The sequence below is a fragment of the Phoxinus phoxinus genome, assembly GCF_949152265.1.
Source record: "Phoxinus phoxinus genome assembly, chromosome: 11".
Lineage (NCBI taxonomy): Eukaryota > Metazoa > Chordata > Actinopteri > Cypriniformes > Leuciscidae > Phoxinus > Phoxinus phoxinus.
Genome location: NC_136886.1, coordinates 1,889,045 through 1,906,982, shown reverse-complemented (window position 1 = coordinate 1,906,982; position 17,938 = coordinate 1,889,045). Strand labels below are relative to the sequence as shown.

Genomic DNA, 17,938 nt, shown 5'->3' with positions numbered 1-17,938 from the left:
AAAATGCATGTAAAATACTATTTCTTTTTGGTTTTGGAAATAATAAATCACACAGACATTCATTCTTATCATGCTCAAAGCAAAGAAGAAACAACAACATCATCCACATTACATGATATTCTCTCTCTCTCTGTGTGTGTGTGTGTGTGTGTGTGTGTGTGTGTGTGTGTGTGTGTGTGTGTGTGTGTGTGTGTGTGTGTGTGTGTGTGTGTGTGTGTGTGTGTGTGTGTGTGTGTGTGTGTGTGTGTGTGTGTGTGTGTGTGTGAGTGTGTGTGTGTGTGTGTGTGTGTGTGGGAGGGAGGTTATGGTGGGTGTGAAGTGTGGCCCTATGTGGACATATATAGTCATGTGACCCTCAGAGAACCACAAAGCCGCCACAGAGAGACAGTCACAGTCAGACCACAGGGGGCGCTAGAGAAAACCCTGATCCAAAACCCAGTGAACTGACGACATAAACCACGATGAGTGGAAACACGAACCCAATATGGTGGCTGTGTCAATAGAAATGTTAATATAATATTTTTACAGTCAGAAACACTCTTTACAGTTTGGCTACTTCACCTAATATGTGTGTGTCGTGGTTTTATTCTTATTAAAGCGTTGAGTCATTAGTTTAGCGACATGTTGAGTTGAATCACTGTTGTGTGATCACTAGTGTGCTTTCATCCTGAACACTAAAGGCCCGTTCTTAACCGTATAACTACGTCGTTTATTACAACATGTTTCGTCATCGGCCACTAAATGCTCGAGCACTTTAAAGTCAGCAGATTCTGAATGGATGTTTTTATCATTCATCAACTGGAGAAAGAAAAGTTGGTCTGAAAGCGATTCCAATGATGTCGTTGTTCTGTGTAGTTTTCTTATTGCTGTGGATTAGAATGATTATTAATTGATATATTAATTTATATTGCATTTATATTGAAAATAAATGCCTTTCCGATCTGATATGTGCTGGGGAAAGGGAGTAGAGCGAGTTTTGAGCGATCAAAACTTTCTGCCACGTGCCTTACTTCTACACCACTTCTACACTACATCTACATTACTTCTACATTACTTCTACACCACTTCTACACTACATCTACATTACTTCTACATTACTTCTACACCACTTCTACACTACATCTACATTACTTCTACATTACTTCTACACCACTTCTACACCACTTCTACACTACTTCTACACCACTTCTACACCACTTCTACACCACTTCTACACTACTTCTACACCACTTCTACACCACTTCTACACCACTTCTACACTACTTCTACACCACTTCTACACTACTTCTACACCACTTCTACACTACTTCTACACCACTTCTAAACCACTTCTACACCACTTCTACACCACTTCTAAACCACTTCTACACCACTTCTACACCACTTCTACACCACTTCTACACCACTTCTACACTACTTCTACACCACTTCTACACTACATCTACATTACTTCTACATTACTTCTACACCACTTCTACACTACATCTACATTACTTCTACATTACTTCTACACCACTTCTACACTACATCTACATTACTTCTACATTACTTCTACACCACTTCTACACCACTTCTACACTACTTCTACACCACTTCTACACCACTTCTACACCACTTCTACACTACTTCTACACCACTTCTACACCACTTCTACACCACTTCTACACTACTTCTACACCACTTCTACACTACTTCTACACCACTTCTACACTACTTCTACACCACTTCTAAACCACTTCTACACCACTTCTACACCACTTCTAAACCACTTCTACACCACTTCTACACCACTTCTACACCACTTCTACACCACTTCTACACTACTTCTACACCACTTCTAAACCACTTCTACACCACTTCTACACTACTTGTACACTACTTCTACACTACTTCTACACTACTTCTACACTACTTCTACACCACTTCTACACCACTTCTAAACCACTTCTACACCACTTCTACACCACTTCTACACCACTTCTACACTACTTCTACACCACTTCTAAACCACTTCTACTCCACTTCTACACCACTTCTACACTACTTCTACACCACTTCTACACTACTTCTACACTACTTCTACACTACACTACTTCTACACCACTTCTACACTACTTCTACACTACTTCTACACTACAATACTTCTACACCACTTCTACTCCATTTCTACACCACTTCTACACTACTTCTACACTACTTCTACACAACTTCTACACTACTTCTACACTACACTACTTCTACAAATACTTTAAAGTTCTTTAAATACTGGAAAAAGCATAAAATGTCTTTTACACTAAGAAAAAAAGTGGTTTTAAAGGGTTCTTTGGGGAATTCATAATCCCAGCAAGCATTTTTGCGTTTAAAAGACGTCTAATAGCCGTCCAAACACAGCCCAGACGTCTAGGCTAAAACAAGGCAAAGTTTGGGCTGTCAGTGAAACTTTAATAGACATCTAACCATCGCCCAAGAATAGACTAGTCATCTAAAATATGAACATGTCAAAGGAATGAAACCAAACAGCTTTAATCACTGTTGACTTTGCTTACATGATGGAATATCATTCAAGTTATTTTAGCAAAAACGACCAAATTCAAGGTTATTTTGGCGGACTATACGTGACCCTGGACCACAAACCCAGTCTGGAGCCGCACGGGTATATCTGTGGCAATAGCAACTATACATTGTATGGGTCAAAATTAATTTTATGCCAAAAATCATGAGGATATTAAGATCATGTTCCATGAAGATATTTAGTAAATGTCCTACCGTAAATATATAAAACATGTATTTTTGTGAGTGAATGCAGCACAATCGTGAACATAAATGCACAACTTTAAAGCAGATTTTCTCAATGTTTACATTTTTTTGCTCCTCAGATTCCAGATTTTCAATAGTTGTGTCTCGACCAAATATTGTCCTATCCTAACAAACCACACATCAATGGAGAGATTATTAATTCAGCTTTCAGATTATGTATAAATCTTAATTTCACAAAATGTACCCATGTGACTGGTTTTGTGGTCCAGGGTCACATATCGGGTCTATAGTTAACCGAGGTTCTTCTACGGCCTCGCTAGTTTAGAGCATGTTTCTGGTCAGTATATGTATCTCACTAGGGTTTGTATCAGATCTGAAGAGGAAGATGAAGGTGTGGAGCGGGTCTCACCCCTGAAGAGGGCAGTCTTTTCTCCTCAGGGTTGTGTCTCACGGGTAAAGCGCCGTACAGCCTAACACCTCGATCTCCTACACTGAATCTGCTCTGTAGAGATGGAGAAAAGAGGAGAAGAAGAGAGTGAAGACGGAAGGAGACAGAGAGGAGAGAAAACACAGGACAACGGACCCAACTTAGAAGTGAAACGACTGATTCATCATTGACAAACAACCAATGAGAGCTTCACAAATCAAAACATCAGGAAATAAATTAAAAAAAACAGGATTTCTGTGGTGTTTTCCCTCACTGATATTTTACTATAGTATCTAAGGTGTTTCCCATAATCCACACCCTCTAATATTATGGATATATGGCTCATGTCCCTGCTTTACTGTGTGTCTGTGGGACGTTATCCTCCAGCGGGTGTAAACTGTGCCTTTAATACGGGAGGCGTTTGATCACATCACGATCAGCACTAGTACAAGTGACGATTGACTTTAATGCCACAGTAACATATTGTGCTCAGCAGGAATAATGACATATGAACTGATTTCAGTCAGTCATTCTGGCCTCTTCCCACTGTGTGTGTGTGTGTGTGTGTGTTTGTGTGTGTGTGTGTGTGTGTGTGTGTGTGTGTGCGTGTGTGTGTGTGTGTGTGTGTGTGTGTGTGTGTGTGTGTGTGTGTGTGTGTGTGTGTGTGTGTGTGTGTGTGTGTGTGTGTGTGTGTGTGTGTGTGTGTGTGTGTGTGTGTGTGTGTGTGAGAGAGAGATCTCCTTTTGTCCCACTCTGTGTGTGAGGCTTGTTTGAGGAAACGCTCCCGGCAGGAGTTTTGGCAGTCTGGGTTTAGGAATCGGAGCAATCCAACATCTAATGATTCACACAAGAGAGTGTGCCAAACACACACACACACACACACACACACACACACACACACACACACACACACACACACACACACACACACACACACACACACACACACACACACACATAGAGACATATGAAACTATTGTAGTGTACTTGTAGTGCACACCGCTGTCTCTCAAATGACCTGAGAGAAAAATTACAACCGGATGTTGAAGTACGCCTTCAGGCTCATTAACAAAATAACATGGTACATTTATATGATTATACCATGGTATTCTTTCAAGTCCAAAAGCACAGCCCTGCATATATATATATATATATATATATATATATATATATATATTTGTATTAAAAATTTATAAATAAATTTATAAATGTATAAAAAATTTATGTAAGTTACAATCTGCACAGGAGTGGAGAAATACTAATAATGGAATAATGTTAAATACTTCATTTAATGTCTAGAAACATAAACACAAGCTTTTTCACAACATCTGTAATTTTCTGTCACTCTTTGAATGCAGTAAAACATCCACAGATGTATCAGAAAACATCTGTCCATACTTTTTTCTTTTCATTGCATTGCATTTAATTTGATCTGTATTTAATTTTTAAGAATTTAAGGTTTTGTTTTTTGTTTTTACTAAAAGCCCTAGGGACAAGTGTTGTGAATTAGCTTTAGCTAAAAACACTATGATGCATACATCAGATGACTCTTTAAATGTATCTATGTTTTTTGTATCTGTCCCTATCTAAATAAACTTAAATAAATAAAATAATTCTAACTTTGAATTCGGGATTAGGCATAAAATAATGTCATTGAGAAGCGGCTGAGAATTGAACAGATAGTTGTCGTCAGGCTCAGAGGAAGAGAGGAATCGTGTGTATGTGGAAGTTTTCTGCTGATTAATGGATAATACGAGACAAAATAGTTACAAATAGTTGTTTAAAGCACAAAAAAAAGCTACAAAAGCATATTTAAACACTATTTCTGGAATCAGCACACCAAAATTAGAAAGAAAACGAGTATTGGATTTCATTCAGCAATATATGATGAACGGTGGAGTAGCATATAAATATGATACAGACAAAATCTCATGACATGTACAAAGTACCACGGTAATACCATCACGATATCATAATACTGTCAATGTCTTGTATTTGCATTGCCAAAAATAAACACGTTTTCAATAAAGTTTGATGTTAAATCTTTCCTCACACTAATATATGTGACCCTGGACCACAAAACCAGTCACATGGGATGTAGTGATGTTGAGATGTATATATCATCTGAAAGCTGAATTAATAATCTTTCCATTGATGTGTGGTTTGTTAGGACAATATTTGGCCGAGACACAACTATTGAAAATCTGGAGAAAAAAAAATGTAAACATTGAGAAAATCTCCTTTAAAGTTGTGCATTTATGTTCACGATTGTGCTGCATTCACTCACAGAAATACATGTTTTATATATTAGGAAATGTACTAAATATCTTCATGGAACATGATCTTTACTTAATATACTAATGATTTTTGGCATAAAAGAAAAATCCATACAATGTATAGTTGCTATTGCCACAGATATACCCGTGCGGCTCCAGACTGGTTCTGAGCTCCAGGGTCACACATGTCAATCAGTTTCTCTCCGCCAGTGGATTGTCTTGAAAACGCAAGCAAACAACCCACACGTGAAGTGATTCGTCTGAGCGCTGGATGATTCTGCATATCACTGTAAATCAGAAAGTGTCGTATGACTAACAATATGCTGTCAAGTAAATCTGAAGTGCTGTGTTTAGCGCGTGAGAATGTCCCTCATCAGATGTGGCAGATCGGGCCGGCCGCGGCGCTAATCGCTCACACAGATTGAAGGGATCGTGGGATGTTGTGCTTCTTTCTTTCTCTCTGTATTTCACTCGTCTAAACTTAGACACACAGCAGGGGTTTTCTGCACCTCGAGTCTTCCGGTTAACCACTGCACGTGTCCGTAATCCACCTGCCCTTTACTGCACACTTTACTGTAACCCGTGGGTGACTTGAGGAGACATTTCTGAACGTTTCGAACCTGACAGCTATCAGAATGATTGTGTTAAATCACTCGTTTGACTGGAAGATGGAGGCTCATGGGTTAAAATTAGATGTTGTTTTGTATTCCTGTTACGGCTACTAATACAGAACACTGGAAAAATTAATTTATTTCAGAAATTCAACTTAAAAGGTGTAACTAATATATTATATAGACTCATTGCATGCAAAGTGAGATATTTCAAGCCTTTATTTGTTATAATTTTGATGATTATGTCTATATGAAAACCTTTTCTAATTTTGAATTTGGGGTTTTCATAAGCTGTAAGCCATAATCATCACAATTATAACAAATAAAGGCTTAAAATATCTCACTTTGCATGTAATGAGTCTATATAATACATTAGTTTCAGCTTTTAAGTTGAATTAGTGAAATAAATTAACTTTTGCACCATATTAAAAATTTTCCAGTGTCACCTGTACATGACAGACACACACAAACATCACAAAACATTTGATTTGAAACCCTAAAAATGACTGAAGAAGCTTGAAAGAAACGCAAACCCATTCAACATCTTGTTCTTCTGAGTAATGTGCCTCTATGAATCGATCACAATAAGACCAGTGTTGCTATTGTTAACTGACACTAAAATGATTTATACAATGAAATGCATATCTATTAAAGGGATAGTTTACTTAAAAATGAAAATTCTGTCATTCAATCCTGTACAAATTTCTTTCTTCTGCTGAACACAAAAGAACCAAACCAATAACCAAACAGTTGTTGGACCCCATTGACTTCCATAGTATTTTTTTCCCCTACTATGGAAGTCAATGGGGTCCATCAACTGTCTGGTTACCGACATCTTTTGTGTTCAGCAGAAGAAAGAAATTCATACAGGTTTGAAACAACTTGAGGATGAGTAAATGATGACAGATTTTTTTTTAAATCCTTTAAATAAACGTTTAAAAACAAACAAACAAGACAAAATCTGCATGAAAGAGAAAGCCCAAGCACCAGCTGCTAGATGCAAATATTCCCTGAACCGCAAGACCATTACTGCAGTTTGAATATTGGATATTATTACAATGCAAATTGCATAGGGCCAGAGATTAAGTTGCAATTATGGCCTGAAAAGCATCTAGACGGGAGGAATGATTCTATTCCGGGCCTAAAGCGCTGGGCCGTCCACAGTGGGGATGTACTTAGTAATATTAAATATAGTATAAAATACTAGGTGGTGTGGCTGCGCACTGCAGTAAGTGTGTGTGTTTAAGTGATGATCATGCCGAACACTTAACGCTGGCTCGGTAAGAGTGTGTTAAATGAACTCCATCAGCAGGAGTGTAAATGTCGACCTGCGGTGGAAACATGAAGATCCTCGTATCATACCATGTTATTTTTGCCGTTAAACATCCGAGGAATGTTCATGGTGCGTTTCATTGTTCACTGTGATCACGTCTGTCAAGCACAAAATCTGGAAACAATACTGTAAAATGTTCTGGTTTAAATTTATGATACTTTAGTCATTTATGTTTCATGTATGTGACCTGGTCACATGGGTAAATTTGTTGAAATTGAGATGTATACATCATCTGAAAGCTGAATAAATAATCTTTCCATTGATGTGTGGTTTGTTAGGATAGGACAATATTTGGTCGAGACACAACTATTGAAAATCTGGAATCTGAGGAGCAAAAAAATGTAAAGATTGAGAAAATCTCCTTTAAAGTTGTGCATTTATGTTCACGATTGTGCTGCATTCACTCACAAAAATACATGTTTTATATATTTACGGTAGGACATTTACTAAATATCTTCATGGAACATGATCTTAATATCCTAATGATTTTTGGCATAAAAGAAAAATTGATAATTTTGACTGGGTTTGTGGTCCAGGGTCACGTATGCTTCAAAGAGCAGCGTGAGGGTGTCGGGCGAGTGGATCTTCATTAAACTGGTGCTGTAAGTTCTGTCCGTGAGTCATTAAACATAATCAAAACAAACTAATATAAAAGTGGGCGGCCGTTTATAAATGAGACAGAAACGGATCCGACTCCGGCTGACTTTCTCTTTGGAGTGATCGTTAGATTTCTCGTTAGTCTCTCACAGATTCTGTCTCATTATGCAAATAGGGGGAATTGTTTTTCGGTTGTGTGTGTGTGTGTGTGTGTGTGTGTGTGTGTGTGTGTGTGTGTGTGTGTGTGTGTGTGTGTGTGTGTGTGTGTGTGTGTGTGTGTGTGTGTGTGTGTGTGTGTGTGTGTGTGTGTGTGTGTGTGTGTGTGTGTGTGTGTGTGTGTGTGTGTGTGTGTGTGTGTGTGTTTAATTAGGATAACACAGAAAAATGAGGATGGGGTGCTGCTGAAGAGAACATCTGCATCACAAGACAAACACACACACACACACACACTCATATAAACACACACACACACACACACACTCATATACTAGCTGTACACACGCACACAAACACACACACAGGCACAAACACACTCATATAAACACACACAAACACAAACATACACTATACACTCATACACACAAAAACACACACACACACACTCATATACTAACTGTACACACGCACACAAACACGCACAAACACAACCCCCCCCCCACACACACACACACACACACACACACTCATATAAACACACACACACACACTCATATAAACACACATACACACTCATATAAACACACACACACACAAACACACACCATACACTCATACACACACTCATATACTAACTGTACACACGCACACACACACAAACCCACACCCATACACACACACACACACACACTCAAACCCTAAAAGTTAAAAAAAATTAGCTGTTTTGAAAAATATATTAATAATTTTATGATTTATTTTTCAAATTCAGGACATTCCTGTGTGAACTGAGGTGAACTGAGACTCTCCAGCTGAATAAACCGCGACACACACATTATTTCTGTAGGACGACGATGCTTATCTGTGACATTTAGCTACTTAAAACTAATCTAAAGTGAAGGAGTGATCCGACCGATGGCTTTTATTCCTCTCTGCCGTTGCATCACAGCACAAATCTCTAAAGCACACGCTGTTCCCACAGGCCTTTACATCGGACACAACGCTCGCTGGAAGCTGTCCAGTTAATAACTGTGTGTGTGTACAATCAACATATTGTTTTGTCCATGTGAAGATGAATGACCTGTGTAAACGAAAGAGACGGAGTGTTGTTGATGATCGGATGAGTAGGAATGAAAATAAGCTGCTGTGAATATTTACAGATGTTAAAATAAAAATATTCCAGCAGATTTTTACACTTTCTGGAGAAAATATGAGTGAAAACTCACGGCTAGGGTTCTGTGATTGGCCGGGACGTTACTATGCGGATGCTAAGGTGTTCACTGCATTGTTGTGCACTGCCAATGGTTTCCAGTCTGATTCCAAGCGTTACTATACAGTTTCTAGGCAGAGCAATAATGATGACTGACAAATTCACTGAAAATATGAATAAAAAGCATGATTTAAGTATGCAGTGAGTCTGGAAGTGCACGTGCACATTATCGTGCCTGCATCAGCGTTTCTTTCTGCGGCTGTCAAACTCACAGTCAGAGTGAGAACAACAGAGGCCAATCACGTTACTTTCATTTCAAATGCATTACTATACAACACTCAGAACAGCCAATCAGAGGCGGGGTTCTCTTCTCACCCGCCAGTGCAGCTGAGAAGGTGATGCTGACTGGATCATGTGACTCAAACTGAAAACACATTCTGACTGTCAATCATCCTTTTGCCTTTACATAATCACAGGGATGCTAACAAAAACTTCTTATGAGTAAAAGCATGCACAGAATCACACATGAGATCTCAGTATCATCTCAGTTGTTTCTCACAGACAGAAAAGAGATAAACGAGGACTTTTTCTGATGCTTCCTACTCCTCAGATGTTTCTTTTGACAGAAAGTCTATAGTTCTGTCATCAGTTTTTGGCATGATAATGGATATGACAATGTTGATACTGTATGTTTGTTTGCTTATGGAAATTGCTGCTGCTAATGGATATTGCTGCTGCTTTTGGTTATTGCTTCTTATGGAAATATCTGCTGATTTTGGTTATTGCTGCTTATGGATATTGCTGCTGCTTATGGATATTGCTGCTGCTTACGGTTATTGCTGCTGCTTATTGGATATTGCTGCTGCTTTTGGTTATTACTGCTGCTTTTGGTTATTGCTGCTTATTGATATGGCTGCTGATTTAGTTTTTTTCTGCTTATGGAAATTGCTGCTGATTTTGGTTATTACACCTGCTTTTGGTTATTGCTGCTTATGGTTATCGCTGCTGTTTATGGTTATTGCTGCTTCTTTTGGTTATTACACCTGCTTTTGGTTATTGCTGCTTATGGATATTGCTGCTGCTTATGGATATTTCTGCTTGTGAATATTGCTGCTGCTTATGGATATTGCTGCTGCTTATGGATATTGCTGATGCTTTTGGTTATTGCTGCTTATGGAAATTGCTGCTGCTTTTGGTTATTGCTGCTTATGGATATTGCTGCTGCTTATGGATATTGCTGCTGCTTATGGTTATTGCTGCTGCTTTTGGTTATTACTGCTGCTTTTGGTTATTGCTTCTTATGGATATTGCTGCTGCTTATGGATATTGCTGCTGCTTATGGATATTGCTGCTGCTTATGGATATTGCGGCTGCTTATGGATATTGCGGTTGCTTATGGATATTGCTGCTGCTTATGGATATTGCGGCTGCTTATGGATATTGCGGTTGCTTATGGATATTGCTGCTGCTTTTGGTTATTGCGGCTGCTTTTGGTTATTACTGCTTATGGATATTGCTGCTGCTTATGGACATTGCAGCTGATTTTGGTTATTGCTGCTTATGGAAATTGCTGCTGCTTTTGGTTATTGCTTCTTATGGATATTGCTGCTGCTTATGGATATTGCTGCTGTTTATGGATATTGCGGCAGCTTATGGATATTGCAGTTGCTTATGGATATTGCTGCTGCTTATGGATATTGCTGCTGCTTTTGGTTATTGCGGCTACTTTTGGTTATTACTGCTTATGGATATTGCTGCTGCTTATTGACATTGCAGCTGATTTTGGTTATTGCTGCTTGTGAATATTGCTGCTGCTTTTGGTTATTTCTGCTTGTGAATATTGCTGCTGCTTATGGATAGTGCTGCTGCTTTTGGTTATTGTTGCTGCTTATGGTTATTGTTGCTTATGGATATTGCTGCTTTTGTATGGATATTGCATACACAACACCCTGCTGTGAGCAAGTAACACATGCTACTGCTTTACAAAATAACATACATGAATTACCCGTAGCAGAAATATACAGGTGGAGCTGGGGAAGGTGGAGGGTTTCTGAGAGCGCGCAGCAACTGCTACAGAAAATGCTGACCAAGTATTTGAAGGTTTAGCCGCGAGCTCATTGGAGCCAATCAGGTGGGCCGTAAAGAGAATTATGTAATTGCAATCAGATTGAGGTAAGGACCAATCAGCATGTGCCATCTAGAGTTTCATGACATGCCAAGATATAGAAGTCTGCAAAATCTGAATATGAACTCAAACATTTCTCATCAAATGATCCGAGCTGCTCTCCACATTAATTTTAAAGAATTATTTGTCTCTCATTAGGAAATCATAGGATAAACATCTGAGATAAAGTTGATATTTCAATGAAACATAATAACTAATGTCCTGAGCTCTGAACGAGCAACATCTGAGCTATAAAATGTTTCTTTAATAATTGGACTGTAAGCTTGGCAACAGGTTTCTGTCGCTGAACCAATGGCATTGGAGCGCCGTCAGGCTTCTCCGTTCCTCATCCTCTTTCTTTCCAGAGTATTTGGTGTTATGTCATCCTTCCATACACAGTAATGACAAAAAAAGAGGCCGCATTAAAATAATCTTCCGTTTGCAGGCCAGACAAAAGAAGGAAAGTGATTTCTTAACATGAAAGCAATCTACTTACAACCATCTGCTCGTCGTCTAAATCAAAAGTGCTGTTTCCAGAGAAAAGCCGTCCAAACACTCGCTGCCAAACACACATTTGAGACGTGATGGAGTTTGAAGAAGCCAAGTTGCAAAAACATTGTTCTCGCAAGTTAAGACAAACTCATTTGGATACTAACAGACAGACAACAGACCAGAGAAACTTATTATCCTGAATTCAGTCCAAATCAGCACACGCTGTAAAAATGATTATTTCAATTAGAACTGAAAAGTGCTTTACATACAGTCTGATGCCATTAGAGAATATTAAACTTCTCTCTCTCTCCGTGTGTGTGTGTGTGTGTGTGTGTGTGTGTGTGTGTGTGTGTGTGTGTGTGTGTGTGTGTGTGTGTGTGTGTGTGTGTGTGTGTGTGTGTGTGTGTGTGTGTGTTACTTTACTAAGTACAGATGCAGGATTTTCACCTGCTCAACGATAAAACAGCTGGAAAATTCCCAGATAACAGAAACACTTGGGCCTATAATTAATCACATAGCAACACCATAGCAACCACATACCATCACCCTAAAAATCACTCCTCCTTAGCAACCACATAGCAATGCCCTAGCAACCACCCAGAACAGCAAAGCAATGCCCTAGCAACCACCATAAAGCACTTTAGCAACCACAATGCACCACACTAAAATTTACTTTATTTTCTCAGCAACCATATAGAAACGCCCTGGCAACCACCCAGAAAAGCATAGCAACTGCAAAACAACGCCCTAATAACCACCAAAACACTTTAGCAACCACATGGCAAAACACTAAAAATCACTCAGACCTCCTTAGCAACACCCTGGCAACCACACAATACAGCCTAGCAACTGGGAATGCCCTAGCAACCACCAAAACACTTTAGCAACCACATCAAAAATCACTCAGACTTCCGTAGCAATGCCTGGCAACAACACCAAACAGCCTAGCAACAGCAAATGCCCTAGCAACCATCAAAACACTTTAGCAACCACATAGCAGAACACTAAAAAACACTCAGATCTCCTTGGCAACTACATAGCAACACCCTGACAACCACACAGTACAGCATAGCAACTGGGAATGCCCTAGCAACCACCAAAACACTTTAGTAACCACATCCAAAATCACTCAGACTTCCGTAGCAACACCCTGGCAACCACACAGAACAGTCAAATACTAAGTATTTCACTTTAATAGTTTAATTTGAGTTCAACGAAAGGCGAAACTATCATGACTGCATTTGACAAATTGAAATTTGTCCAACAGCAGAAGAGATTATATTGAAAGCCCGTAAAGCAAAAATAGGTGAAATATATTTGTGTACATGAACGTCTAATACCTTTCTAAGATGTCAGACATTTATTGGTGTATCCAGGGCATTAGGCTGGCGACAGTGCTAGCGACAGTTTTAGCCCGTGAGTACGAGACCTTCTGATCCTGCCGTGTGTGTGTGTGTGTGTGTGTGTGTGTGTGTGTGTGTGTGTGTGTGTGTGTGTGTGTGTGTGTGTGTGTGTGTGTGTGTGTGTGTGTGTGTGTGTGTAATGATCTCATGGGGTTTATTTTCCACAGCAGATGTCTCGTGTTGAACAACACAGTAAATTGGCGTCCATGCTGACAGACAGATCAACATGTACTGAAAATATGAGAGACATGTAAACACACACTCACACACACACACCAAATACAAACACTATAATTTAATCTTGGGCAATTAATTCAGATTAAAACGTAGGTTCAGATCAGGGGCGAGTGTGTATATACGCAGGTGTCATCGAATTAAATGTCATTTTAGCTCCTCATATTCCTCACATCTCCATAAAGTTAATGTTTAATTTCTCAGTTCTCTCCAAGACTAAACTGCATCCGAGGCAAAATACAAGCTATGAAAGAGCCTCACTGGCTGCCAAAGTAAGATTACGGTCATAAAAAAACTAAAAAGCTTCATAAAAAGGTCTTTTACCAGCACATTCATAATAAGAGTTCATAACAAACTAAAACGCAACAGGTTTGGGTTTAGCAGCCAAATAATGTTCACATGTGTGTGGCGCCTGAGAATTAATTCTCTAAAAATAAACCTTAACAGTTTCATCAGGAATAATGTCGAATCTGGCCGGCGTGTGTTTACTTTATGAGTAATGCAATTACATAAACTAATACCAGCACATTTCACAGTGTGTGTCTTTCCACAGAGTGCTGATCTGAGGTCAGTTTGCAGCTGAGGACCGACTGCAAACAAGTGACTTTTTAAATGTGCAATATCTTCCTATAAGTTCAGCGGAGTGGGAGATTGTGTGTTATATCTGCTGAAAAAGATGATTCATGTTTTCTGCCCCGGAGTCCTTTGCACCGCAGCGATGGCTACAGCAAACTGTTTGTGTGATACTGAAAGTGCATGCTAAGATATTGTGGTCGGCACAAAATAGTCGTTTTAACGGCATGAATTCAGGTCTGTCGGAGATGTGCAATAGATTATATTACAACAGCACTCAAGAGCTCTGCCTACGGCCCGCATACACACCACACACACACCATTACTGAAATACTAACTCATAAGGCCCAAAACACAAAAACACAATGAATACTCAATTTTGTACATCATTGCATTGCACAAAATTAATATATATATATATATATATATATATATATATATATATATATATATATATATATATATAATATGTACACACACATTTACTTAGCTATCTAAATGGGGACATTCCATAGACGTAATGGTTTTTATGCATATTCTCTCCCTTTACACTAACCCTAAACCTACACACACGCGCACGCACGCACACACGCACGCACGCACACGCACACACACACACACACACACACACACACACACTAATCCTACCCCTAAACATACACGCACGCACACGCACACACGCACACGCACGCACACACACACACACACACACACACACACACACACACACACTAACCCTACCCCTAAACATACACGCACGCACACACACACACACACACACACACACACACACACACACACACACACACACACACACACACACACACTAACCCTACCCCTAAACATACGCACGCACACACACACACACACACACACTAACCCTACCCCTAAACATACGCACACACACACACACACACACACACACACACTAAACCGACCCATCACAAGAAACTTACTGCATTTTTACATTTTTAAAAAAACCTTTAATTACTTTATTTTTATAATAGATTTACTTTCCTAAAGGGAGGTTTTTGGAGATTTTCTCAGGTTTTGGTCACTTCTGGGTATAATTTTGTCCCCAAAATATAATTAAGCAGGTACACACACACACACACACACACATATGGTTCTTGCATTTAGCACATACATGCAGTATATATATGCATAAACATATATACAGTTATGCATGCAATGTTGTCTTAGAATTCTAAAACGTATTTGTTTATCGTTAAAATATTGCAATGTTGTGTATGCTTTGCATCTGTAGTGTGCCTGTGACGCCTAAACATGTTGTCTAGGTGGGCAGCTCACGAGGTTTAGGTAGACATGCACAGTTATTACTGGCTTTTGTGTTGTTTGAAGATGTGCTTTACAGTGTGTAAAAGCTGCACTGTGGTACCACTCCATGAATAATCATTAACAGAGAATGGTGTGTGTGTGTGTGTGTGTGTGTGTGTGTGTGTGTGTGTGTGTGTGTGTGTGTGTGTGTGTGAGTGTGTGTGAGTGTGTGTGTGTGTGTGTGTGTGTGTGTGTGTGTGTGTGTGTGTGTGTGTGTGTGTGTGTGTGTGTGTGTGTGTGTGTGTGTGTGTGTGTGTGTGTGTGTGTGTGTGTCAGCACTGGTAATGCCTGACATTGCACTCATCGGAGGAGACTCTCGTGAGCATGTCTGTTCTGTCTGTAATCTGCAGGGAATGTTATGAAGAAACACACACACATGCTCCATTAATGTGAAATGGCTGTAAATGATACAACATGCGTTGGTTTGTGTTACAGGTAACACAACCCTGGCAGCTGCTCTCGGGGTCTCGCATCAGCGGAGACACACAGCAAACACTGCGAGTGTGTGTGTTCACATCACAATCACATGATGCCAGTGTTACATATATTCCTCAATCCATATAACACGATCAAAACAGTATATGGTAATGTAAGCAAGGTAATAATACCATAGTATTCTTGAAGGCAATCAGAAATAATAAATAAATATTAATCGCATAGTATTTATCAAAGTACTACGGTACTGGGATCTGTGCATTTGGAGTAACTAGTCACTCTTATTAGTAAGCTGTCACTGTTCAAGATTATACACTCATTTTTGTATTCAACATTTAAGTTTGCATTACATATATTTAAGTAAAGATGAACAGTTACAGCTCCGACAATAGCTTTTCATTATACATACAGTACAGTATAAGTAAACATATGCATAATGAACAGATTTCAAGGCGCTGTAACTGTCCATTCACTAGTTCATTTTAATTAGTCCTACATTGTGACAAATTATATAAAGGTATACTAAATTAATAAAAAATATACAAAAGAATTCAATACAGGAGAAACTCGGAAAATGAGAATATGCTGCAAAAGTTCATTTATTTCAGTAATTCAACTTAAAAGGTGAAACTAATATATTATATAGACTCATTACATGCAAAGTGAGATATTTCAAGCCTTTATTTGTTATAATTTTGATGATTATGGCTATATGAGGCTATATGGTTTCCATAAGCTGTAAGCCATAATCATCAAAATTATAACAAATAAAGTCTTGAAATATCTCACTTTGCATGTAATGAGTCTATATAATATATTAGTTTCACCTTTTAAGTTGAATTACTGAAATAAATGAACTTTTGCACCATATTCTAATTTTTCCAGTTTCTCCTGTATATATTCATCATTATTTTTCCAACAGGCATTAAAAGCAATTTAATAAATAAGATTTGAAACGTTCCCTAAATGCAGATGCATCTACATCGCTGTGAAATGTTCGGCCTTGAAGGAAAGTCCGAGAGGAAAGTGTTCTTGAATATCAGAATACGGCCGCGGTCTAATCTCGTCCAGGTCCATCTTGCTCCTGCGATAAGCTTTGCCAATATGGTATCCGTTTCTGCTTGTTTCCTTGGCCGGTTGCCCAGCGTCCATTGTTTTCCCTCCACATCCCACCCTGCACTCGTTTACTGCTCCCTCCTTCCCTGTTTGTTCACCGCAGCAACCGTCCTGCGCCCTGATTGGCCCAGATATCTGGCAGCTCAATTAACCGGTAATGTAGTGTTTACCTTTCAGACCACTGAAGAGGAAGACCAGATGTCAACACACACACACACACACACACACACACACACACACACACACACACACATGCAATGGGTTTGTGAGTCACTTGGTGCAAAGGTGAATCTCACAAAACCTGTTAAGAGAACATCCAGGTCACATCTTACTCCAAAATTAAAAGAGAGGAATAAAAAAAATAAGAAAATGTTTAAAGAAAACCTTATATAAAAAAAGAGAAAAATAGTTTTTATATAAATATATGACCCTTTTAAAATATAAGCAAAATACAGGCTAATGAATATACCAAAAAACACTATATATATATATATATATATATATATATATACACATACATACATACACACATATACAGTATATATGGGAAAATATGTACAAAAAGGGAGAATTTTTTAATAATTTTTTTTAAAGAAATTGTAAAAAAATTAAAAATTGAAAAATATATATATAGCTACAATTCATGACAATTAAACACATATAGCCCTTGTGTTTCTACATCTTGTATCTTTAAAATATGCAGATTTAAGCAAAACAACAAGTTTTTACTGCAATGTGATTCATTGTCATGAATATTGAATATTTGGAGAGGAAAAAAAACTTACTTCATGCAAATATGATTTATTTATTGATTATTGT

The 17,938-nt window shown here is 38.6% G+C and overlaps 1 protein-coding gene across 7 annotated transcripts in view; it reads right to left on the bottom strand.

Moving 5' to 3' along the window:
- tox2 (TOX high mobility group box family member 2) overlaps positions 1-17,938 on the bottom strand; it is a 145,590-nt gene that overhangs the window by 90,916 nt on the left and 36,736 nt on the right. For 4 of the 7 annotated variants that reach the window (XM_079627974.1, XM_079627970.1, XM_079627971.1 and 1 more), the window contains exon 2: positions 3,167-3,259. The exons of the other annotated variants lie outside the window; for them this stretch is intronic. In XM_079627974.1, the coding sequence (XP_079484100.1) occupies positions 3,167-3,259 (93 nt within the window). The remainder of the gene's footprint in view (positions 1-3,166; positions 3,260-17,938) is intronic. 7 annotated transcript variants of the gene reach the window in all.